Source organism: Nipponia nippon, unplaced genomic scaffold (assembly GCF_047370975.1).
Source record: "Nipponia nippon isolate SJK-2023a ecotype South Korea unplaced genomic scaffold, ASM4737097v1 scaffold_4, whole genome shotgun sequence".
NCBI classification, from domain to species: Eukaryota; Metazoa; Chordata; class Aves; order Pelecaniformes; family Threskiornithidae; genus Nipponia; species Nipponia nippon.
This window is the reverse complement of record NW_028262358.1, coordinates 23577901-23605436: the sequence shown is the minus strand read 5'-3', so window position 1 is coordinate 23605436 and position 27536 is coordinate 23577901. Positions and strand designations below refer to the sequence as shown.

General features: G+C 37.0%; 1 protein-coding gene across 1 annotated transcript in view; it reads right to left on the bottom strand.

Annotated features, from left to right (window-relative positions):
• Positions 1 to 27536, bottom strand: part of USH2A (usherin) — a 391921-nt gene that overhangs the window by 260405 nt on the left and 103980 nt on the right. The window contains exon 20 of the mRNA XM_087774988.1: positions 24173 to 24403. Coding sequence (XP_087631114.1) covers positions 24173 to 24403 — 231 coding nt within the window. The remainder of the gene's footprint in view (positions 1 to 24172; positions 24404 to 27536) is intronic.

Below are 27536 nucleotides of genomic sequence, written 5' to 3'. Positions count from 1 at the left end.
TGTGAATTAGTGCATAAAAAAGGTCATCTTATGCAACAAGGGTAAGGTGGGAGAGGCTTCTAGGTGTTAATGCAATGCAAATCATAATTACTAGAAATATGATGACAAGAAGAATCACTTCAAAGATTTACAACAGTGCAATCTATAAAAGGTCAACATCACAGAGAAATCAGAAATGAGCTTGGAGGTCAGTAGTTGTAAATAGCACTTCAATTATAAGCCTTTAGTTAGTATTTCCAGCAGTAGTACAAATGTAACACTGCACAGAGAGTAATTTAACTGATCAAGGGAAAAGAGTATGACTAGAACTGAATAAAATGCAAATACATCAAAATGAAAGTCAGTGTAATGATCTGAAACACAGCAAATTCAGACAACAGTGCACTAGCCAAGGCAGAATCCCATCACAGCATCACAGAAGCTGGAAGCACAATAAGGTGGAAATCCTGCAGCAACTGAAGAAGAGTATTGATTAGACAGTGTACATATGGAACAGAAGAATAACTAAAATAAGCTAATGAGTGTCTTGAGGAATATCACAGGACAAAAATGGAAATGTAACAAGGGGGGGGGGAACCTTCTAGACAGAAATACAACGCCACAGAGCAAATACTCAGCAAAAACCATAGTTTCAAGTTACAAACTCAGCAACAAATGCTACTCATGGTAGAACTGCAAAAAAGCTAACAACATATTCAAGTTAATGCAGAGTTTTAAGGTAGACCAATAAACTGCAACAAAACTGCCAAATTAAGAACTGAAAGTAATATATAATGTTTTCATCTAGTACTATTTGTGACAGTATTTCCCCTGACTATTATTGGCATAATGACTTTTTCCAGAGGAAGTCTAAAACTGGTTTTATTTGCAGGACCTAAGTTCACAAAAGGATTTCAATGGAATGATCAGGTGCAAGTTTTATATATAGATAGCAAACTCACTTCTCTTACATTTGCAGGAGAGCGTGCTAGATACAGCGTGACATACCCGCTGACAGTGAACAATTATTTCCTCAACCTCCATCAATTTAGGTGATTGTAAAGGTTCAATCATTGCCTTCTAAGGTATTTGCCACCTAATGGAACTGTGCCTTGAAAGTGCAGGAGGCCCTGCTTTGAAAGAGTTAATAATATTCCATTACACTTTTTTCTGTTATCCATGTGCCTCTGTACCTAGGAACCACACACTCTGTAAATTAAGTGCTTTATGGGGTTTGACATTAAATGTTCACTAGAAACATATCTGAACACTTTGTAGCACTTACACAGAATATTTTGCTTAGAATATGATTCACAGCTACCGAAACACTGTCTTCAACACCTCAAGTTCAGTTTCAGTGAAAGTATCACCCTTACAGATCAGGACAGAATGGAAATAGAAAAGTTCAGCCCAACCTCTCTTGCACTGGACATGTAGGGTTAGCTGTAATCCTGAAAGATGGCCTTGGCCCTGCTGGCTTTAAATGACCCCGTGATTAGAGGCACAAAAGTCAACAGGATAAAGCTAACATGCTGGCTCTGTTACTGTAAAAGTGAACTACTATGCACAATCTACAACGTGTAGAAAACAGAGGCAAGTCTGCGTGGAAAGCTAGGAAGTCTAGCAACTTTCTCTTAGAAAGTGCTTTAGCATATGTATTACCCCTGCTTACTCTCACTAATGTTTCCAAATGCACAGAAGGAAGAATTTATCATGCAGTCTCAGTCCCTGGACTGTTTTTGAAAACAGAACTGGGGAGGGAGGGGGGAACCACCTGTAGCCGTTCTTCAGCATCAGCTGCTGTTATCGTTTCCTTTTCCTTTCATTGGTGTGTGACCATAAGGATATGGCCCAATAATCAAACGGGGGATTTCTTGTTATTTATCATACGTTAAAAGCCACATTCACCAAATTCACCAACCTTCTCTGCTCTGCCCAGCTTCTGTAAAGAATGTGCTACAGAAAATATGACCCAGTGCAGTAAGCCAGCTGTGGAGGCTTCATCATCAATTTGTAGTCTGGCTTATTCCCAAGAATCAAACCCCTGCACTCACTGTAAGAGTTAAGCACATACAGAAGCATAAAACAAAACTAAAAAACTGGTGATGAAACAGCATTCATCTATCAGCTGAATAATCACACATTATGAAATACTTTGAGTGATAAATACAACTCAAACCCTCCCCCCTCCTCTGTTTTTTAGGAAAGCAATACAGTGGTATGCGATGGACATGGAAAAACTCCTGTACTACATCCAGTAATAGAGCTAATGTGGCAAATACACTTCGCAGGGGATAAACACAGCCAGATATTACGCTGAGCCCTATGTGCAGTCATCTACCTGGGCAATGGTACCAGGATGGTGCATAATAATGCTGACAGTAGAGGAACATGGAGGTAACGTCTTCCTCCCACCCAGGCAGGCTAGCTGCTCCTCAGCTGAGATTTTTCACTGTGTGTCAGGATGCAAACGAAGAAGTAATAAGCCAACTGATACACAAAGCAGCACCAGCAGTGATATCTGTTGGTGTTTCTGTGCGTTTCCATGTATGGCAAGGAGTTCATGATTTTCTCATGACTCTGATACTTGGAGGAAACTAAGTATATCTCTAAATTCTGAACTACATCCATCGGTGTAATCAGTAGAAAAGCCAATCCAGACATAAGCATGAATGAAGACATTTCAGTGGTATGTGACTCAAGCCGTAAGGGCTTAAATAAAGGGCACAATTTACACAAAGATTCAACTTGAGGCAAACAAGAAAATCAGGAATATAGAAAACTATAATGACAGGAAATTGATATAACACATAACATTTACTAAATACTGTAATAATTCTGTTTGCCCAGTGTAAGTTAAATTGCAACATTAAACAAGGAATAAATTAAACTGCCAAGACACAAGGATTAAAGCAATAACTTCCATAAAATTTCCCTTTGCTACCTTCTATGTATGTGTAGTTGAACCTGTCTTACACTTGGACTGTAAATTCTTTAGGGCAGATGCTGTCAACTTTGTGTTCCTAATACAAGAGAGACATGTGAAGATTTAAAATTCAAACAATTTTATTAATGTAAATAAAAAGAGAGAAGGACAAGACTGAAAATACTTTCCTTAACAATTTCTTTCACATAGCATGATGTCATTTAGCCTCCATATATTGTTATATTTTCAGGCAGATATTGATTGATCCTATGTCATCTTTTCAGAATTTTAATTCCTTATGGGATTCTTGAATTAAAGACCACTTTGCTGTAGCCTGCCTTTGTGTTGATTTTTACATTATTGCTTAAAACATGAGTGATTACAGAATACATGACTGACTAATTCTGAATGATGGTAATAAGGAAATTTCTCCTCCTCTCCTGCAAAATTCACTGATAATTTTTTCTTTCTTCTCTCTCTCCCTTTCTCTCAAAGTATGAGACTTCCTGCAACACAGAAAATCATGATTGATTACAATATTGTAATCCATTAAATCAAAAAGTGGGTGACTGGACATACAACATTACTAAGAAGTACAAGCCTCTATATTCTTTTGTTTCCAGTGTGACCATTTTTGTATCTTTACCATTTGTAGTGTCTCATAGAAAGACATCCATATTCACAATAAAGCAAACCAAAAAAAAAGGCAACAAACCTTGCCCATGTGCTAAACAATGGCTCCAAGTCACCTTTTTTCCTGTCCCCTGTGTTGCCTGAGGATTCAAATGACAGCCAGCTTATTTAACTCCCACTGATTATTTTAAAGTTTTGCTTGCGATGCTGGGGCAGTGTAAGGGAAAGGGGAAAAAATTACTCACCTCATCCTCAACAATGAAAAAAAACTTATTTATAGATGCACTTGAAAACACTAAATGAAAAAGCCTCTACAAAAAATTCAATCTAAACTGTGTTTTGCTACTGAAAGGGTGAACTGTGTAATTGTAGCAGCAAGGCATGTCTAGTGTAAAATGGCAGAGCCTTAGAAGAAAGCTGGCCAACGGCTCTTGAACAGTATTTGGCTCTCAGCTACATAGGTGCAGGAATGCCGCTGCTGCATCAAGCTGCTGACAGTAGGGCTTTCAGTCACGGGGACTGCCAGTTAATCCAGATCCCAAACTGCTGTAGGAAGGAAGTATTGGACTATCAAGGCTGACTCCAGAGCACACTGAAACCTTATACCCAGCTCAGCCCTGTCCCATAGTAAGAGCTCTGGGGAGGGACTGCTTGTAAACTACTAACGTATTTCCTCTCGTAACATGCAGTAAGTACATTGAGGGCCCTGAGGTGTAGGAAGATTTCAGTCTGTGACTTACAAAGCCAGGAGACCTGGGCATTTCTGTCTTAAAGCAACCTTGAGCACTGGCCATTTCTCAGGCTGGCTGCAGTTGGCAGGCACTTTGAGATTCTGCAGGAGTACTGCGTTGCCCTGATTTCCGCCTCTGACATTTCCCTGGCCCTTTCCTGCCTATGTGAAAGGCAGAAGGTCTGGCATAAAACCAATTATGCAGTCTTTGCTTCACCCAGGATTCCCATTCAGCTCGTTTTTCCCCCCTTAGTGCATGCAGCTCAGTAGCATAATGAAGTTTACACAGGAATATCCTAATTTTTTGAAAATTAATGATGCCGATGTGACAATCTAACATGGGTTTGGAATAAGTAGCTCAAATCGGTGTATCTCAATCACTGAATTGGAACAATTGGGGAAAGAAAAATATAAACGACAGAAGAAAGATTAAAGAATCCTAAAGGAGGAAAATAAATGGGAGAAACACCTAAATTTGAAAGCTAGAGTGCAGAGGCAGTGTCTTTATAATATATTTCATCTTTTAAAAATACCGAACAAAACCCCCAAAACATAATAATTAAATGTGCAAACTGTTTGTAAAGGAACTCACTGAATATTGCCAAAACTTTCATGGAAGGGATGACTTTCACCCCAAGATAAAACTTTCATTTCCTTCTACAATGCAGTAAGTCTTCCCAATGGTAGACATTCTCAAAAACACTTATCCCTCACCCCCTCCTTGAGTCTTCCCAACAAGGTTTTGCCCTAGTTCCACAATTCACTTAATAATTTGTTTCTGACTCAAAAGATATTACCTGGGATAGTTGTACCTGCCAGTCAAGCCTTCGTTTTGTTCATCCAATTATGAAGGTTGATGGGAACAAAGACTGTAATTCGTGTAAATAGATTCCCCCTCCTCCCTCCCTGTCTCTGCAGCAAGTCACTGAATGACTTGAAAATGCATAAAATAAAATCCCCCAAGAGCTAAAACTCCACTACACCCAAATTCCCAGTATTTACTGCAAAACAAAGATAATTCATTCTGTTAGTGGTGGCACTTCTGCTGGCAAAGTTTCATTTTTAGTAAATCAAGAAACTTTTAAAGTAAACTAGAATAAAAAGAGCACTATTAATTACCAACCCTGAAAAAATGGTCTATGTAAAAATGTGACACTATTTAACTAATTTTTTTCTTTACTCAGGTGAAAATACGAGGACACGCCATTTTAAGCATCAGTTATTATAACTTTAACTACCCTAGAATAACAACACTAATCCTAATTTACGTCCATGTAAGCACGGACAGAACAAAGAATTTTAAACAGACAGGCTTGGATACGAAGTATCAGGTCAAATTTGGATTATTTCCTCTTTTTTTTTTTTCCTCCCTGAAGAAGAGAGTGTGTTCCTTTCTGAACTCCCCAAGAATATCATGCTATACCGCACTGAGGACTGCCATCAGTATAAGCAACAATGACTCTCTGAATTAAAGAACAGAACAGCAACATATTTCTGTACTTCCCCCCCTTGCTTAGTATAGGGAAATATTTTATTACAACTACTTACTTGTACAACGTTGCATAGATTTTATAGGACAGCAGAGAAAGACACCTTAAAAAATATTCAGAAAGCAGAAGGCATGACCCCCAAGAGCCTGTTTTTTCCCGCAATTAAAACAAAATAAAGCCTGTTTTTCCAACAAATGAAACAAAGTACTCCGTAAGAATATGATCAAAAAAGAGAAATCTCTTCTGCAATAACTATAGTAAGCACAATATCATTTGCAGAAAGCACTGAAAGAATTTTGAAGTAGACAGAGACCACTAAAGGAAAAGTGGAGCTGCATAGCAGAAATTTTAGAAATCTTGAGTTATTGTGGCCAACATATTTTCAGGGAATAGCCTTGTTTTATAATCTAAATCATAATCAGAACCAGGGAGCAAATAATCGCTTCTTAACAAGATAAAGATAAGACTTTAGCAGCCATACAGGTAACAAGTTAGTTTAATAAATAAGATACCGCAAAACTATAGAGTGCTTTATAAGTAATGATCAATGTTTAAAATCAATGCTCTTGCAAATTGGAGCCAATGCAAAGGGTCTAGCACCAGGGTAAGATGATCTGGTTGATGTATTTTGGATCTGCTGAAATAAATCCATTTATAGGAGCATTTGCAGGATGACTAAGTTAAAAGAGCACTGCAACAGTCAGGCCTGGCTCAGGGAACGCCTCCTCCTACTGTCAATATTTCAAACTGATAAAGAGCTGACCAAGTGCAATCAGTGCTGTGATGAATAAAAGAAAGCTTGGGACCATTAACATTAATGGGACTTGTGTGGCTTAATGCTCGTATATTGTACTGAAAATTTACCCAATGGCCCAAGAGATTTTTTTTTTTTTTGCTTATTCTTCCCCTTTTCCCTGCACACTGTATATGATCAGTTTAAAAATATTTGCAACATAATATAAATGTCTAAAATAACTTCATATGATTAATATCCCATAAGCCTCTGGGAAAAAAAAAAAAAAAAAAAAGAGTTACAGAGCTCACTCTGGCTACCTGGAAGACTTGAGAAAATAGAAATGCCAGTTTTATAAACACAGATAAAATTGGCAGATCTAATATCTTCAGGCAGAGTGCCTTAGCCTTGGGGCACAATGACTAAGACTCTGGCGCCTGCCATCTACAATGTGTATTAGGGAATGGTTAATCAACTGGTACTCTGAGAGCTGGATGAACTTTTGTGGGAAGACAGAAATTCAGATCAGCAAGTATAGCCCTAAGAGCATATGTATCCAGGATATGACCTGGTTCGATAGTTTTTTAATTTGAAACGTGGCAGCCTGTTTTTCTTATCGTCAGTATTAAATACCTATCATATACCCAGCACTGTACTAAAATCAGATGACATGGCTTTTATCTCAGCCCCCTCCTGCAATCTATCAAACACCACGTGGTAAAATGGGGGGCCAATGGAGCAGGTTTAGGGTTGTTCAGGAGAACATATTGCTTCATATTGGTATATATTTATAGCATAATTGGGTGAAATGAATTAATATTTTGCCGATATAGCTATTGAATACAAAAAGTTTTAAGAAAGAATCAGATGCAAGATTTACAGCTGTGTGAAACACCAGTGTGAAGTTATTGCTATAAGAAAAATATTGAAAGCTTTTACATATTGTCTTTCAGCTTAGGCAGAGTACTCCCAAAGAAGGTGGAATAGTATAGAGAGATGTTGAGCAGGACAAAAAATTCTCCTGATGGGGAAAGCGACCTGTCTGGCAGGTTCCCCAGACAGAGAGGGGGAAAAAAAACCCTTAGTAGCAGCACAAAAGACAAGTAAATGTCCTTTATGACTTCAAGGCTTATCATAGTTCCAAGGAATTTAACTTTTTTTTTTTCCAAAGAGGAGAAAAATACATAATTTCACCCAATATAAGATTACCTGTCTCAGTGTTGAGTCATTTTTATTTTTTAGCCATAGGGGCAGACAAGGATTCTATTTACTTTAGTACCTACATTATTTTAAAATCAAATGCTATATTGGAATACACTCCTATATAGGCATCTAGAGATAAAAAGATTCACACATGAGTATATCTGTCACTCCACTCTGAACTCCTGCAGTCCTAAAATGCGATAATGGTAAGGCTTAAGGTAAAACTTTCAAGCCTACTGATCAGACCCAGCCTTTACATACCATCTCATTTAGCCTTTGACCAACAGACTGAAAAAAAAATAGTGTGCGTGACTGAACAACAAGGCTGGGATTAAGCGAACTGCAGTACTGCTTGCTTGCACAATTAAACCTATTAGCAATATGAAACAAGATAAAATTATAGAACGCTGACAGAATTCTGAAATTACAAACAAGGAATGGGTTGTAAACCTAAAATAGAGCAAATATGAAGGAATAAAATGCCTTATCAATAGACAAATAATTTCAAAATAACACTTTTACAGGTCTTACAGGTAATGAAATCACAAAATATGGAGACTGGAAAGAACATTGATGTGCTTAATTAGCAGTTCTACTGTATCATCAGCTTGTTCATGTACGCAGTTCAGAGCACCAAGTCCCAGTCATTTCAGCACAGGCTGGCAGGGATAGCAGCATACAAAAGCCTGCCTTCTTCCACCTCTGGCTAGCTAGGAGATTATGGCACTGCTTCTCAGGCATGCACCTGCTCATAACAACTCACACCTTCATGACCTTAAAGCAAGAACGAGATGCAATATTTTAACTCACACTAAAAAAAACAAAACAAAAAAACAAAACAAAAAAAAAAAAACAGAAAAAAGAAAAAAATTTAAAATAATCCAGAACACAGTGCCTTTATTTACAGTCTCTGCCACGAGCACATCATCCCATTTGCTCTGCTCACTACACGGACTCTCCACAGAATATTAGGTCAAATGTAAGGTCCCAGTATTAATCTTCATGGCCATCCAGGGAAGTGGTTCAAGATATCTCAAGAGTGCCCTTCTCATTATGTTGGTGACCTCTCTGAACAACCACTGTTAGTTTCAAGGCTCACCAGAGCAAGACTGTACTCCCTTTGCAAGAAGGATAGAGGCTCTGGAACTCATTAGAGGAGCAGATCAAAATGATCACAAATTTCACAGCTTTCTAAAGACAGTTTAAACCCACATCTACTAAGGCTTTCCAAAGTCATACATTAAAACAAAAGCCGGGGGAGGTGGGGGGGGTGGAGGGGCAGAGAAAAGCATGTCCAGAGAATAATGTTAGGGAAGAGGTAAAAAAGAAGTAAGTGCACGGGGAGTGAGGAAAAAGATGAGAACTAATTAGTTGTAAGTATGACTATGCTTTGGAAGATATTCAAGTACCACTTACAAAGTATGATAAAGGTCCAACATTTCAATGATTGTTCTTACCTAATACGTTGATATGGATATTGGTTAAAAAAACGGCACAAAATGCATGTGCAAAAAGTGCATGGTGGTTAAAAAAAAAATACAAGAATAAGAATTTCAGATCAGTTTCCTCCCCCAAACGGAAGAGAAGTTTGCAACCCTATATTCACAATATAATACAGATTAAAAAAAAAAAAAACAACCAATGAACTAAACCTTCCTCCCTCCCACATGGGTAGCAAATTAAAAAAAAGAAAGAAAGAAAAGCCAGTCTTTCCCCACTAAGTAAAACTGACCCCAAAGGACCATCTGCTTGATATATATAAATAAAAAACAAACCACCCCGATTGCCAACCTAAAAATAATTATAAGTTAAAAAAATGTCATGTATTGTATAAAATAACCTGTTTCCAATTTCTAATGAAGATTATGAAGTGAAGTCTTACGGATTTCCAAAAATTTTTTTACTTTGCTTGCAACATCTTAATAAAATTCTAAATTCTGCATATTTTTAAACCAAGTAACCATAGTAATATCCAATATAGTTAAGGCCAGCCTAGATAGCAATAGTTGGTGATTACCAGATCAAAGGCCTTACTTAAATCAATAAAGATAGCTCCTGTACATTGATTACCATCCAACACTATAAAAATATAATTGCTTACCTTGAGAGGAGCAGTACAAGTGAAATGAAAAGGTCATAATAGGTCAATAATTATTTAAATTAAACTTACATCTTCCTTCATCCGATGGACCAACTCTAGCATGCACTGAAATGGTGGTGATTTACCAGTTTAAAGAGACATATTAACATGTCAGCAAAGGGCTTAGCAGTAATTGGGTCAGCAATTTTAAGAAGTCAAGGTTCCAGGTTGTCAGCTTCTCCATTTATGCTCCCAATTAATCTTAAGGTATTATAGATCTTAAGTCAGTAAGCACAGATCTAACTACTTTCGATCAAATCTCATTTTGGGTACATAGAGAGATAGAGCATAGTTACTTTTTGAGATTTTTCTACAATACAGTATATCATTCTCTAGAATGTCTTTAAATTAAAAAAGTCATGCAACAATTTGCTATTGAGCTCAATGAATCCTCCAGTAATTTAGTATATGACATTTCTGTCACCACGTTAAATGGTCCTTATACCAGAACAACATTACTTAGCATAACCATTAGAATGAAAATGCAAACCTGCCAACAGTTGCTTTCTGAATTCTCAGTCACTATACTGCACTGTTATTTAAGGTCACAATTTTTTCCGTCTACACGTTTGCTTTAGGGATCATCTATCAAGTCCAATGCATTTCATGGAAAGTATGAAGACCTTGAGGAAAAGATAGGAACACTGGAAAAGAAATGTGTAATCCCATGTCATTCTGGGGATGTATCTTGAAAAATAATTCGGTTTAGAAGTATTTGTCTTCATAGTTGAAGATGACAGCATTGTATAGCCCAAAAACCAAGGAAGTCAAAATATTTCACAAGTCAAAATAACAAACTACATATAACCTGTATCTAATCAAATACATGTTATACTCTTTAGTTCAATTTTTTTTAAATATGCAGTTACTGAAGAAAAACACTAGGAAGTAACTTGTGAGAAAATGTCATTCTAGTGTCAAAAGCATTGTGTGTTGTTTCCTGAGGATCCCATCCAGTGACAAAGCTGACTACAATCGTTGGAAACTCTGTACAGTAACTAACAAAGATTTAGTCAAATTAAAATGCTGTAACTTCAACGTACTTTTTAAGTCAGTGCATTAATTAAACAAATCACTAACACTTAGATACAGAAGGTGCTTCCTGCCCAAGGTCTGCAAATTGGAATGGCAGCAGCACTTACTGCTAAATTTACCTCCCAGGCCTTTGACACCATTGTTGCATAGAACTTTTCTAAAATATTCTCTCAAGAAAAAGAAAAGAAAATCTTTTATAACTATATTTGCTTCATGCCATATACTTTTTCATTACTACTTTGAAGAAGTAATTTAAATCACTCTTTTACACACTTTCACACAAAAGTGTTTTGGTTCCTTCCGTGTATCAGAGATACAAATTTGTTAGTGTGCAGTTATCCTGAGGTAAAAAAAGATGGAAGTCTAAATTTATCAATGTCAGGAAATTGCTCTTTGCAGGATGGTTAGCTAGAGGATGGCAGCAAAATTCTCAGTGAAAAATTACATTTGCATGGAGACTTTGTATCTTAGAAACGTAGGGGCTAAGAAAGCTCTTTCATGAAATTGGTCCTGGCCACCAGATTCTGATGGTGGGCTAGACACTAGAAAGGAAGGCAAAGAGTCTTTCTCTTGGCCACTTAATTTTCTACCACTTGGTGCCTGGCAGTATGAAGAAAAAGATGACAACGCTTTGAAGCACATGGAAGAAAGATGATCAAGGACATTATAATGGTCAAACCAGGAATAAAAAAAAAAAAAAAAGAGAAGGGGAAGGGAGCAAGAAACAAATCATGGATAGTGTCAAAAAAGGAAAAGGATGAAAAAGCAAGAGAAATTAAAAAAAAAAGAGGGAAATTAAATAGAAAAACAAGAGAACCTATAACCACTATTAAAAACTCGCCTTAAAAATCCAGTTGAAAATATATTTTGCTAGTAAACATGGAATACAGTGGAAAAGCATGCACTCTATCATTCACATACGGATGATCATCTAGTGCAGCAGTCAGTGTCTCTAATAGTTCAGATGAGAAAGACTTCATGAATATTAAAGATTTTTACCCATTGACATCCGTATTAGTCAGCAATGTTCCACATGATGGATATGTCTGGGATTCTCCTATGACATTGAGATTTTTTTTTTAATTACTATTCAGAATAACTGTATAGACCACATTAGGTCTGTAAAAATAAACTCTCAAAATCTAGGAAATGCAAAACCAAAATTGTCTGAAAAAAATTAATGAATACACAAATAGAGGATGAATAACGATACAGTCTACAATTATACAAACACACATCTCCCATAAGATATCTGCCTCAAGGATTTTATGATGTTCAGCAACTAAAACAGAATTCATGTAGCAAATAAGGATTTTGTGCACAGAAGCTTGTCTTATTTGATGTAGTGCTCTGTGGATGTTTAATGAAAGAGGAAGGGGAGTATGAGAAGTGAACGGACAGTTTCATAGCTAGTGCAGTTCAATGTCACTCTGGAGAAATCTGTCCCTACCTCTGCCACAAAGTTCTTACGCAATGTGAGGCAAATCACTTAAGTCAAACTTTTCAGAGTTATTCACTTGTTATACACTCTCCATTTTCTTGAGTGCTTGCATTTAAATACCCCACAGAGATCTGTGGAAGTGTTAAGTGTTCCTAATTGAACAGAATTCAGTGGAAACTCTACTTTTAAACCCATGAACTACTCTGAAAACTTAGGTCCTACCGATGTAAAACTGAGCACCCAAAATTAACATTCAGTCCTCTTTTTTTCCTTACCCAAAGTCCCCATTCATAAAATAAAACTAATAAGTGTTGTAAAAATGAATATCAGTGATTACAAAGTACTCACACACTCCAGTGAAAACAGCACAGGAAAACCAAAATTAAAATCTGTGTTTACTTAAGAATTAGACACGTACAATAAGACAGACATTGAGCCATATACAGAACAGTAAGAATTTTTAAAAGGCAACAGCTGGTCCATACCATATACAGACCCTATGGATAAGCTAGTTTTTATTCAGTTGATTACATGCCATCATAACACATCAAAATAACAAGGCTGAATTAAGTTCATGCGGCTCATTTTATCTCCATTTCCTAAGTTCTAGGTGCTTAATTCTGCATCTTAATTTTTCCCATATGTATGAGTGCAGATAGCCTTTTTTTCTCCAAATTATCACAGTCTAATCCTGAATGATAGTTTTGTCATAATGGAATTATTCAGTCTATGATCTGATTGATTTTAGACCTTAAATACTGAATCTTAACACACGTAAATTTTTAATCCTTTAATTTCTCTATTCTGCCAGTAATTGATAAGGACAGTCGTACTTAGAAAAGGTCTTAATTTAATCGCTCTGAAAATCAATTAGAAGGTGAAAAGCTTCCTTATATTATTATTAGGAAAATTTCCTGATCAAATTCACAATGCAATCATAATCAATGCATGACTGTTCACACACTTTCAGTCAATACATAATTCAGTAGTTACATCTTCACCATTTAAAAACACAATATGGGAAGGAATTTGTATGGTAAAAGCAGGCATAATTTAAAGGCTCAGTATTAGTCAAATGCAATGTCTCCCTTGAGCCATCAGACTAAATAACCCTTTATAGAAATAATCTAAATAAGGGCCAAACATGAGCCAGAAGACATTAATTTTATGTGAAGTATCTCACCAGCCAATACAGAGCTAAACCTTTCTCTTTGCTTCCTCCTTGCTGAAAACTCTCCATAGAACCCAAGAATAGGAGGAATGGATAACATTCTTCCTGTGCCTGTCCGCAAACTGCTCCTCAAAATAAATAAATAAATAAATAAATAATCTAATACATACAAGAGCTTGTCATGCCACATCCCTTCATGTCACTCTGAGTTTCCTCTTGTAAATTAGTATTCTTTTGTCCATATGCAAGAACCTTTCTTAAGAGGCTTGCGAAACAGGCTTTTCTTCAATGTAATGAAACATTTAAAGGGTGAGGGAAAAAATGGACAAGAATTTATGTATCGTTTGGAATTAAGGAAGAACTTTGAAGAGAGAGGCAGCATCAAAAAATAACAAAATTCCTGCCATCCTGCCTTGGACTAGCCAATATTTTCCAAGCAGATGCAGTATAACTGCACCACTAAAAACACAAGAGGAGGATTTAGCATGATTAGTCTGGATAAAAATCTTGACCAAGTGTCATTGTTACTGCCTTCTGGCTCTAGCACAAACTAAAAACATAAGAGTTTAGAAATAAAAGACAGAAATTTGACACTTTTTAAAGTCAAAGCTACATGAATATTCCCTTTTTGGCTATTACTTCTCAAATCTCTCTCTTTAAAACTACTTTGGGTTACAAGTTCAATTATACCAGCACATAAGAATCTTATAAAAATCTTAAAGTACTGAAGTGAAGACCCACAATTGCACTAGCAAATGAAAAGCATTGGAAATAGTCAGTTGTCTTTCGCCTATCTCTGTGCTATCAGGTATTTGAGTCTGAGAATTTCCAGAAGCATTCATACATTCACTCTAAAAGATGAACATCCATTGAACTACCATTTTCTATGCTCAAACCTGCTTCAAGTTCTTTCTTTGACCTGTATCATTTCAGTCCTTGCTTTAACTATATAGTCATAGTCAAATGAAACGAGCCTCCATTTAACACACAGTACATGGATATCTCACAAAACTTCCAAGAGATGCTTGCCACCTTCTCTTGCCTCCTTTTATTTTCTTCTTTTATTAAACTTCATGCATTTTTGCAGTTTCTACCTTCTGGTTTTTTCTTTATGTTTGTTATTTTCAGCAATTTTTTTTCCCTTAATCTCCCTCCCAACAAGTCCCTCCATCTCGCACCTTTTCTTAGCAGTGCACAAGCACAAAAGGAATCCCAGAAGATGTCCTGCCTGAAGCAAAACACAGCGCTTCCGTAACTGTTTATTTTCAGAAACATATATGAGGGTGCCCACTATCCTTGCTGCACACAGAAGAGGCACAGAGAGCAGAAAGTCTCCGTGAACTCTCTCCTCCCCTTCTTCACCCTTGTAAACACAGAATATAACCCCACCTTTGGCTTCTTCAGAAAGCTGAACTAACACATGCAAACTCCATTGTTACCAAACAAAGGTCAGACTAGATACTAAAACAAAATTTTTATTTTCCACAGTCACTCTCATTAAATTCAATGAGTATTCTTTGTGCAGACTCCTATACAGAGTTCCTACATCGAATCCTATCAGCATTTTGGAGATGAGCAAGAAAAAGAAGTGGCAAATACATAGGTATGCTTTACTCGTGGAAATAAATCTTGTATAAAATAGCTTGGTACATAAGTGGTTACACACTCAGATTAGTTTATAAAAAAAATACAAACTTGGTAGAGAGGAACTACTTTTATTACCCTTGACTAAACACAAGTGCTTTGAAATAATTGATAAAAATCTTTTCTTCTGCCAATTCTTAAGTTTGTCACCTACAGCGAAAATGTCCACTACATTTCAAAACAGTGAAACATGTTTGCACAAAATTAACAGAAGCACAATGAGAACTGTGACAAAAGGGGAAGAACTGCTGTTTTACAGCGTAGAGGTCGTGTGGTATATTTAGGATAATCAAAAGACCCAGTCCTGTAACTGGTCTTGCACAAGCAGACAGCTGAAACTACCATCTAGTCTGGGAAAGGGCTTTTCCACTGGCAGCTTGATATAACAATAAGAAAGCTACTGCTTTTACAACTTCCGCAGTGGGACTACTACATGCTCTGGAAGTTTCCATGCACAAGCAGAATAAATTGTTTGCAACCGTGCAGTGCAGAATGTCACACAACACTGGTAAAAATGAACTTGGGCACTAAAGCCAAGATGATGCAAAAAAAAAAAAAAAATTGCAATTGCATGCCAAAGCTTGTGTTGCATAGTTGATCTGTTAAAGTGCATGAGGTAAATATCAGAAATTATACAGAAGGGGAGAATCTTTTTTTTTCCCCTCCCCTGTTGTGGCTACAATAAATCTTTTCTATGAAGATGGAAAAAAGCAGATACTTGATATTGATAGAAAGTATGTCTGTGCCTAACAAAACCAGCTCATCTTAGTGAAAATATTACCCCTGTAACACCGGCAAGGTCAGCATCGGCTTGGCTTATTTGCTGCCTAAGTCCCTGTTGTGCATGTTCGAAAATGTTTTAAGTTGTTTTGTTCATAAAGCAGCACAGTTCACTTTGTTGTGCTGGATCACTCCTTTTTCTCTATACACAGCTCCTCTCTTACTCCCTGTCTTTAGGCTTCTTGGGATTTGGAAGGAAGGAAGGAATGTGTTTTTCAAGATGAAACTGTGAATTCATTTTAAGTATTAAGACAAAATTCTTACTAAAATGTCTGTGCAAACAGTTCTCAGGCAGAAAAAAGGATGGTTCCCCTTCTTACTGAAGCCAGCCACTTGACAGTAATATGAGAGATCCTTATCTTTCTTTCACAGAGGATGAAGACGTGGCTTCAAATCATTCTTTTGTGAAGACAAGAGGAGAAAATGTAAGAAGTTGGCAGAAAAATTAGAAGAATTTCTAACGAGAAGTCCTGTGGCAACAACCTAGACAGAAAGGACAGAATAAAATAAGAGCTATCCAAGAGCTCTTTAGTTTATGATTTAATAAAAAAGTCTGAAAAATGAGTGGCACTATCAAAAGTTCCCCAAGATATAAAGCGTGTTCTCCAAGTCAGCTTAACAAATGCTCTCTCTTCCTTTCTCTCTCAGTATTAGAAAGCTTGGTGTAAGAATTTCTTTTGTAATAGTTTTTCCCTCAGAAAATCTGTTTACCTTCTTCAGTTCAATGTAATGAAATAAAAAAGGATGGTTCTTAAAAAGCTACGTAAGGAAAAAAATGCCAGCAAAAAGACAAAGAACACAAAGCCAAACTAAACAAAAGATGAGATTTCTCTCTTTCTGTTCCAGTTCTCTTCATCTTTTTAGGGTAAGGCTGAAGCAAACAAATTTAATACCATTTGCTGTATAGTTGTGCCTATAGATTAGAGAAACTGCAGGCTGGGCAGCCTAACCTTTGCCCCCAGGGACGCTACGCAGGAGGCGGCCATATTCAGACACACGAAGGACAAGAAGATGATTTGGAACAGCCACCATGGACTTATTACGGGCAAATTGTGCCCAACCAACCTGATTGGCTTCTGTGATGAAAGGACTGGCTCAGCAGCCAAAGGGGAAAGCAACCGGTGTTGCGTACCTTGGCTTCAGCAAGGGCTTCAACATGGTTTCCCATAGGATCCTTGCCATCAGGCTGGAGAAATAGACGGACCACAGGTGGACTATAAAAGTGGGTAAAAATCTGGCTGAATAGCAGGACTCACAGGCTTGCAACAAGCGGCGTGAAGCCCAACGAGCAGCATTTACAAGGAACTGGTACCAATTCTGTTTAAGAGTTTTATTCATTAAAATGAATCCTGGGCAATGGGATGGAGCGTAGTATCAAAAAGTTTGCAGGCAATAAAACAAAAATTGAGGGCTGCAGTGGATACATTGCAACTCAGAGGAATGTTGACAGGCTGGAGAAATGGGCTGACAGGAACCTTGTGAAATTCAAAGGCAAATCAAGTCCTGCAATGCAGCTTTGGGTACTCTGGCATAAAAAAAAAGATATTGGCACACTGGAATGAATCCAGTGGAGGGGCATCAAGACAGTCAGAGGGCCAAAGTACATGACACATGAGAAGAGGCTGAGAGAACAGGATTTGTTCAGTCTTAAGAATGGAAGGGTGGAAGAGATGATCTTGCCTTCTTCAGTTACCTCACGGAAGGATATAAAGGAGATGGAGCCACACTTTCTTGGAGCTATATAGTGACAAAACAAGAGGCAATTGATGCAAGTTCAAACACAGAAATTAAGGGGGAAAAGATTACCAAAAGGCAGGTCATGTTGAAAACAGGAACAGTACTTGGAAGTATATTTGGAGATAAAACTCAACTAGACAAAGGCCTAAACAGGTCTAGCTGGACTCACTATAAGCAGGAAGTTGGAATAGATGACTTCCCTTCCAACCTAAATTATTCTATTATCCTGATTTAGTGATTAAAATTCATTTCTAACCATCTCAAACCTTATCAGTAGTCATAAAAAGAAATGCTGGAAAATATCTAGAGGAGAAAAAAATAAAACAGAAGAAAAACTGTTGAACTCATGCAACCTTCCCTCTTTATCGAAAACTGTCAATCAGAACTCTATGAAAAGTTCCTAAAAAAAAAAGGCAGCTCTTTCCTTCTAAAAGGTATTTGGTGAAATGAACATCTTTCCTTATTTCATGGGGTTAATCTGAGTTTATAATAGGATATATGTTTGGAAAACATTCTCAGATGTCACAGAATCAATCCACTTACTCCAAAGCAGAATCCATTTTACCTAGGTTATTCCTGACAAATGCTCATCCAACTATTCTTTAAAATCTGCAGTGTCAGAGGTTTCATTTTTTTCTCTCACAACAATGTATTCCTTTGCTCAATTAGCCTGAATCTTTTGGAAAAAAATATTGTGAGAAGACAACCTACCTTTCTATATTTTAAGCTTATTATGAGTGCATTGCTGCTTTACTCACACTAGACATGGAGAAAAGTTCGTTCTCTTCTTTTAAACTACACATTTTTATATACTTTAACACCATTATCATGTCTCCTTTTAGTCTTCATTTTTCTAAGCTACGCCATTTTCTTCAGCCTTTCCTCTTACATTGTTTTTAGACCTCCCGCCGTGTTCATTTTCTTGGTATTCAGTCATAATGCATTCCATAATTTTCTTTTGGGATGCTGGAAAAGGCCTGTTTATTTGGCTTCATACGCTAATGAAAATATTTGCATCTTCTGCTAACTATGAAATGTTTGCTCAAGATTATATGGAGTGGAATTTGTTTTACATTACTGCAAAGAGAGTTCACTGTGATGAAGAGCTACAGGGAGATCAAACGTTGAATGACCACAGCCATTCTCAGCACTTCTGCTCAGAACAAATGTAAACGACGCTTGTGCAGTGTTCCATGGCAAACTCATTAAGAAACATCATTACTGGAAAGATACTCCACTCTGAAAAATGTCTGTGTATCTGAGTCAGAATTTGGCAGTAAAAACACTAGCACGGATACATATATTTTTTTAAAATACACATTTTTAAGATCACTTCACGACACTAAAAATGTCACTGTAAAAAAAGCTCTACTTGTAATGCTGAATATATGAACATCTTACCTCATACAGTTATTTCCTAATTATTACAGAGCTGAATTTGCATCAGGTAGAGGTTGGCAAAGAGTACATATTCCAGGCAAGACCCACTTCTTTTTAAGTGTAGGATCCTATTTCAGAAAACTTGGATTCAAAGCAAGGCCAAATACAAAGTTTCTTCAGAATGGACTGCATCTTGATCAATACTACATGAATAATTTTCTTTTTAAACAAGTAGCATCCAAGAGGAATCACATTAAAATAGTAATAGCTAATTCAACTGTTTTTAAAATATTACAAAGGATCTTTCATCCACCAGAAAAAATGAATTATTTTATCACTAAATAAGTAAAGGTCTCCCTTCTCACATGGATGTGTAATTATAACTCCTAACATCAAGCTCAAATTGTATTTTGAGCAATGCATAAAGCACCCTTGGAGGATTTGTTTTGCTCCACTTCACAGAAAGAACAAGTATATTATTTACAAAACCCACTACGATGCCACAGAACTGTCAATTTATGTTCAATGTTATATTTGAAAAGTAGTCTTACTTTGAGAACTCAGGAGGAACATAACCTTCCACACAACCATCTTGCTACTCTGTGATTTCTTTCTTTTGTAGCAATGGAGTCACTCGTTACACAGTGAGCAGTTCTTACATACCCCTACAGATACACTGAGTTTCTCTTCATGGAGCCCAACTATATCTCCATAGCGCGGAGTCGAGGAGCTTTCTCATTCATTCATGTGCCAAACTAATTGCAATTTCTATCCTTTCTAACTATAATAGGCCCTATCCCATCAGCTCTGCCACAGGCTTTCTGTCTGGCAATAGATCAGAGGAGAGATTCAAAAAGTGATTTCTGTAATCCATGACTGTACTTTAGACAACCCTATGGCAGTCAGGAAACTCCTAGCTCGCATGTCATTGTATCCCAGAGGCATTCAGGGTTCAATTTGCAACCAGTTGCTCTTTGGGCCCAGAAGTTCCTTTTTGAAAGAACTCAGTAGTTTGGCATCTATTTGCTCAATAAAACCTGAAAACTAAAAAACTTCCCTTTATCCATCCTTAGGAGTTTAATCCAGTATACTTGCTCTAGAAAACAGTATTGTACAGCTTTTTGACAGGATTTTCTAAAAGTTGAAGCAGTGGCACCATTTCTATGTGAAGGCATAGCATCCACCAATATACTCCACAGGGTGCCCATCTGCTTTCTCAGGGAGTCATGTTTTCAAAAAAAAATATGATCCCCTACTCTCTGTAAAACAAAAAGTTAAAGCTGCCTAACCCTCAGGAGATATTTATAAGTTATGAATCCTGAACAGAACGTAGTATCTCAAATTAGAACCAAACTTGATCCTAAGTAGGGCTCGTTTACACAGGTCAAAACTCATGAATTTTAATGTCATCCATGCAGGCACCTCAAGTCCTAACCCTCAACCAAGGAGCAAAAAGGCATTGAGGGAAAATCTCTTTTCATAAATATATCTGTTGGCTTGTTGTTGATATTCACACACACACACTTCAGCAGTTCAGCATGCTATTTTCCATGGATTTTATTCAATCATCTCAAAGGATCTTACTTGCAAGCCTTGGTATGCATCTGCTAGAAAGTACATGAAGACCCTAACTTCCCTGCAGAGCAAACTATTCTCACCCATTTGTTAGCTGTGAAAGCCACGTTAACATGACATCGTGCTCATTACCTTCATCCTTAGGCTTTTTTTGGACCTAGCCATTAGACTCAGTCATTAAAGAGATAATACAAACATAATTTGAATTTAAAAGATATTCAGACACTCAGCTATTTACAGTTCTTCGAACTCCAAGCTTGCCTGTCTACACCCTGCATAAAATAGACAGTACCTCTCTTGACTACTAGAGAACCAGAAAGGCAAACACAAGAGTGCTACTGCTGCATTCTGACTCCAGACCAACAGCCATATCACACAAGCTGTACTGATAAAGCAAAGCACATGAAATAACTAATTTGTAAAACCTTCTAGCCATTTCTAGAGGGCCTTTTAAGTATAAATTCCTTCGTTAAGTAGAATCTGAACTTCAGCTCCCCATCTATTAAATCAGAATGATAGCACTTTGCTGTCTCATGGGGAAGATATGAAGATAAACACCTGAATAGCCCAGTTTTCAGAGTGATGGGAGACAAATGAGTTCCTTAGCTAAAACAAGAACACTAACAGTTCCTTTGCCTGGTGGTATTTTGATAGATATAATGAATGCTGTTGTATCTAAGATCTTCAAGGGATATGAATAAGTATTAAAAATAAAGTCTGCACCTTTTGGGAAATGATATTACAGATGCCCAAAACACTTCTTCACAGTTTGAAGAGCTGAGAAGTTGCATGTGGACAGTTCTGGCAGAAACAATCCTTTTCTTTACCTGACTTCCTCTCATCTAATGTGTACTCAGAGCACATCTTTCTCTGCAGCTGGAGGCTTTGTTACAGACAGAAGGACGCTGCTTAGTGTAGCCAGTGTTTATTGCTTAACTTTTTTTTTTTTTTCCCAAAGATGCGTTTGGAAAGTTTCCCAGATAATACATCTGCCCCTATTGCTTGCACCTCGGAGTGTAAGACCAGCTGGGGAGGTAGTGAGGACAACTGCATTTATTATCAATGAATAAACTGATCTATCTTTTTCTGGATTAGCAGAGGGAGATCCCAGGCGCACTAAGAAGTATCTGTCTGCTGACTGACATATACAAGCTGGCACACTTTTGTGTCAAAAATGTACACAGCTGCATGCACACTAAAGCCGTTCCATCTATAAAGCACAATTGCCAACTGCGTGTCTTCAGACATTGGTAATAAGAGAGGGTCTCAACAACAAAAGAAGTGCAGAGAACAATTAAAGAATATTTTTCATTCCCTTAAGTGTTTGTCTTTCTAAACTCTCTATGGATTTGCTATAATTTTCCCTCCATCATGTTTTGGAAGAAGGAACAATGATCTACTTAGAGAAACCCAGATTTATATTTCTCAAAAACTTTATTAAGTTGCCAAGTACTTGAATCACACATTTTTAGGTACCAAAACAGGCTAATTTAACCTGATTATCAGTCATTACCAGCAGATGTCTGGACAAATTGCCTAGCACGTTTTGGTTCTAGATCATCTCCAGATACTTAGACTAGCAGCTGGTTGAATAGAAAGAACACAATCCAAAGCAATAATAAATTATATTTATCCACACAGCATTATCAGCCACCAGGTGCCACTATGAAGGGAGCTTTATTTTAGCATCTTCTCCCAACCTGTCTGTCCAAACTCTCTCAAATCACCTCAGTCATCTCAAGAAACCTTATTCAAGGCCTCAGTCTCAGCTTATGGAGCATAACTGAAGCCCAGACTGAATCGGCGCTTGGGTAGATTAGTGTTGGCCTTGCCTGATTACAAATAGACAGGCATGTTAACAGTCCCAGTAGTGCAATATGCTCTTCCCCAACACTCTCAGAGAATTCTGATGAGAAGAAGGAAATTCAGTAATACTCATAATTCTTTACCTGTCTGATTAAACTATTTAACTAAACCGCAGTGGTGGGGCTGACTGGAGCTCCAGTGAGAAAAACTGCAGCTCACAATTCCTTTGGTGTTTAGATCATCACAACTGACAGCAGAAGAAATACAAAGAATTTTTTTACTAAATATACAGTAAAGGGTGCAAACTCTCATATCAGGAAAAGCATCGAGCAATTTGGATGAGGAAAGGAGCCCAACAGCTGTTCCTACAGATTCCTGCACAGAGACAGGTTTTGCAAGTCAACATGGTGTCAATATTTAACTAACACATTATCACTTGTTATTATTATTTGACTATCAGTCAAGTAAGCACCTAGCAAGTAAAAAAAAAAATGGAAGTGATCTTCAACTTTTTTTTCTTTTAAATTGGATTCACTGGGTGATCATAGAGAGATAATAAGGTGACTTTTGTTTTAAACAATAACTGAATTTGCACAGAGATGTACTTGCAAGTACCAAGATATCTGTGCTCACATATTCTTGCCAGAATTAGCCGAGGTGACCCAGAAGACAAGGGATGTCAGCTACTCAGTCCTCTTCAAATCTTTGGCATTCTTTTGGGTGTCAATGCTGCATGTTTCTTGCAGCCTTTCTGTCTTAACAAATAAGGCTCAGTACCAGGTTCAGTTGTACCACACTGTGGTGTGGCCTTCGCGCTATCAGCATGCCATCTAACACTTGCTTGCAGTGTTACCTAGATTCCTTCTGGATTTCCCCTTGCTGCTATCAGTCTCATGACTTGAGAGAGAGAGATGCACACGCACATACACACACACACACCCACCCTTCATACCCCTTTTTTAATTCTTTTTTTAAACCTTCAGCTCTGCCATTTCTTCTTGTACTTTTAAAAACTAATACTTCAGGCACACCAATGTAATATTTCATTTACAGACCTCTACAACATCTCAAACACGCAACCAGGTTCATCTAGATATTTTCCAAAAAAACATACTGTCTATAACTTTGCTTTATCCAAGAATTGAAGACATCAGCAAATGATGAGAATCACTGAACATTGGATAATTTTTCTGCTTCAATCTGAAAAACACACAGTTCCAAAATGACTAGCTAATGAAAACAGAGTGAGGAGATAATACCCAGCAGCCCAGAAACAGCAGACTTCTGTCAGACTGCAGCCTTTCTTCTTTCCTTGACAAAACAAACAGGACAACACCGCAAGTGTTCTGAACACGGAAGAAAGCACTTTGAGTGCTCACGCAACCTCGAGAATCGTCAGCAAGATACCAAAGAAAACATCCCTTAGTATTCACAGCAAATTTATCGAAAAGTTTTTATCCCAGAAGAATGAATAAAAGCCATCTTATATTTACCACCAGGAAATGAGTCAAATACACAGCAACATTCACCATGATGTACATCTCTATGTCCAAAGGCAGGGGAATACAAATCCCATATGTTCAATAGCGTTTTCCATAGGCTTTTTATGTGAGAATCGAAACAGCCCATACATCACTAACAATCACATTATACTCGTAAATTAAAAACTACGGATTTTACCATGAACATCAAATAGAAGATGATAACAAACGGTAAAACAAATGCAGAGTACAATTGGTACATTTTGTAAGTTATTTAAACTCATTTACCTGTAAAGTAAGTATTGGAGGGGAGAGAAGAACTAGGGAATCTGTAATACCCATTTCCTGGGAAACGGATCCCTTTCATTACTTCTGTACTCAATGTAGCTAAAGATGAATCCATCCTTTCCACCTGGTAGATGGGAGAAGGCCCATTAAGTTCTTCAGGTTCATTCCAATTTATTTTTACCGTTGTGCTGTTTATTCCTTCAACATAAGGGGCACTAAGTTTTCTTGGTGCTGTGCATAAAAAAAAAAAAAAAATTATCTAGGTATCATTGTCCATAATACTCGGGAAATTATTTATTCCACATAATTTTTGCAAAACATCCTGCTTCAGTTTCTGATCATCTTAAGAATAAACACAGATATCCCGTAAAAGCTTAATAGAAAAACAACAACAACAAAAACAAACCAACCTCAAAACATTCTTAATCTTTATAGGAATTACTTTCAATTCCACAAGAAATAACCAAGTTGTTTTTTCAGGCTTTGGATAAAGGTCCCTAGTATTATATCCACAGTATTTTTTTTCATAATATTTAAGGATCTGAATCAAAGTCTTCATAAAAAGTGTATTTGTATTCCTTCCTTGATTAGCCTCTCATGCAATACTCACTGTAAGCATGTATCTCTATGACTTTCAGCACTGGATTTGAGTGAAAGACCAAAGGAGAATCTGAACAGTTAATTAACTCTTGTTACATCTCAGCAGTATGGTACATGACAACATGAATCTTTCATCACTGAACTTATCCTCATCAACAAAGGCAGAACAGCCATCCATCCACAATACTGAAGGCCCATCATGTTGTTTTCCTCATGGTGCGCACACAAGACGTTAGCATATGTTGAGATAATTATTCAGTTCAAGAAACTGATCCTCTCTAACTTTTCTCCACCAACACTGGTGCACAGTAACACTCCATACAAGATTGTTTCCACAAAGGTATCAGCATAAGATAGTTTTATGTTATTACAACAATCCTCCTCCCGTTAAAACCAATACTCTGATATTCTTTTAAACATTCTGATATCATTGGTCACTCTATAGCTGAGTTATGAACAATTTTATTTTTTTTTTAAATGCTGTACAGTAAGCCACTGGAGGGCAGCATGACCTGTTTGGATAATGGCATGACGACCACACAGGTAGGAAAGAAATGGACCATCACTGAAACAATAAAAGACATCATCTGGAGAAGTACAAGAACGTGCTACTACCTATAGAATCTATATCCACCTTATCTTGCCTTTTTTTCTTCCCCTTCTTTCCCTGATAAAGAAAAGGATTTAACAACAGAAACTTCATTTGTACCCAGGAAGTGAAATCCAATGACAACTTGTAAAAGTTACTTGTTCCCATAATGACATAGTAAAGAGCAATAAACGCCTTTCAAGAACAATAAAACTTGAATTAAAATATGGGCCTTCGAAATCTGACATATTACTTCACAGCACATCATTGTACATAGTGTGAGCTCTTTAAAGGAGGAGAGATTGCTTCATTTAGAATGAATTAATAACACCCTTTTAAACATTCGCGCATTTCCAAGATCATTAACATATTTTTCCTATTTGCCTGTAGCATGTTGCTACTTTTTCTTTCTTTCTTTCTTTTTCTTTGCCCCCCTTTAACTTCATAAATATTCTACTTGGAGAAAGCAGGCAGTGGGGGAACTGGGAAACTGCCAATGACACTATGTGCTGTAAATTCCTGCTTAGGCTTCATTTATGACTTCACAATCTAATTAGTATCTCACGCTATGGTAGAAATCTACAATGTCAAAATTGAAGTAATACAGCGTGAGGTCATAAGCTTTCCTGCATAAGTAGGGCACAGCACTAATGAATTGTGGTATTAATGCACAAGTTTAAATAGAAAACATGGCTTAACAATCAAAACTTCACCTTTGGAGGGAACTAGTGTACGTCAGCATTTTAAATGCGAACATAAAAGGTTGAGCCCTCCAGTTCAGCTTACTGATGGTAAAACAGAAATGCTAAAATTCATTATTTCTAAAACACATACAGCTAACTAACCCTCATGACAATAACTATATCTTCCTTTAAAGTCTAGTATTAATAAACGGCAGCTACTTGGACCATAATTATAGCATCTCTGATACCCAAACCTGAAGCTTTTATGGGCCTTATGCAATTAACTACTTAAATGCATCGTAACACTTGCTTCTCTGACAGGGAAGTATTGATTTTTTAATCATTTTCAAGTCTCCTCTAGCACAAATAAATGTACTACAGTTACAGTTAATGCACTGTGTACACGCATTAAACACTGGCATGACACAATTTATTATTTTGTGATATATGGAACAGAAGCCTACCCTTACAGAAAGTAACATCTTTGCTATAACATTAGTATTTAAACTACAGTCTCATTGATGCTTGAGAATTCTTGTGCATCAAGACAGTGGAAGACTGTACATAATAGGTTACACAAGTTAAAAAAAAAAAAACCAAAAACAAAACCAAACAAAACAGAAAACCAAACTCTGCACAGGAACAGACAGGACTGAAAAGAAATCTGTAGCACGAGCCCAGCAGGGTACTAAATGTTGAAATTAAAAATATTCAAGACTAAAAGATACAGTATATATTTTCCTAAAGGTGTCACTGTGGTACCTGTAGCTACTTTCTGAAAGATGAATCGACTATAATTTTACCTATTTAATTTTTTTTAGTCACGTTCTGTTAAGACACATCTGTCAAAATAATGAGCATACTACATTTTAGTGGATTCAAAGTCACATTTTGTGTATTTTAATTATGTAGTTTTAATGCCTTGCCATATAATACATATTTAATATATTATAAAGCTAAAACAGTATTTAAAAGCCCATGATTGCTGCATGCCATTGTGTAGCAGAGGGCACAAAAAAGACCAGTAAAGACAGATGGTCCATACAGCTTATGTTGAAGTCATATATCTAAATATAGATGTTGCTACACAGGTCATTACAAATAAGCCTTTCCCATGTGTGTATGCACACACATGTACACAAAAATGAAGTTGGTAAGTAAAGAGCAGTTAATTTTGTTTTGTTTGAAATAATATCATTTTAGTTTTAGACTCAAAAGACAGATGCCAGCATTTCGCTCTGAACAGATGGTAATTCCATCTAATAGTGCATCTCTGTATTAGTAAGGTCTGTTGTGTATACAAACAGTAATAAACACTAGGTAAGGATCAAAATAAATTTTAATTGTTGACATTAAATTCTGGCAGCCACGGTTCTAAGGATACAATACTCCTTTCTCAAGTCTGTCAGGTTTACTAATACAACTGCTAAAGCTTTTCCATACCCTGCCAGATTCTTGTCCCAGGAATAACATATTTGCACTGTGGCTAAAT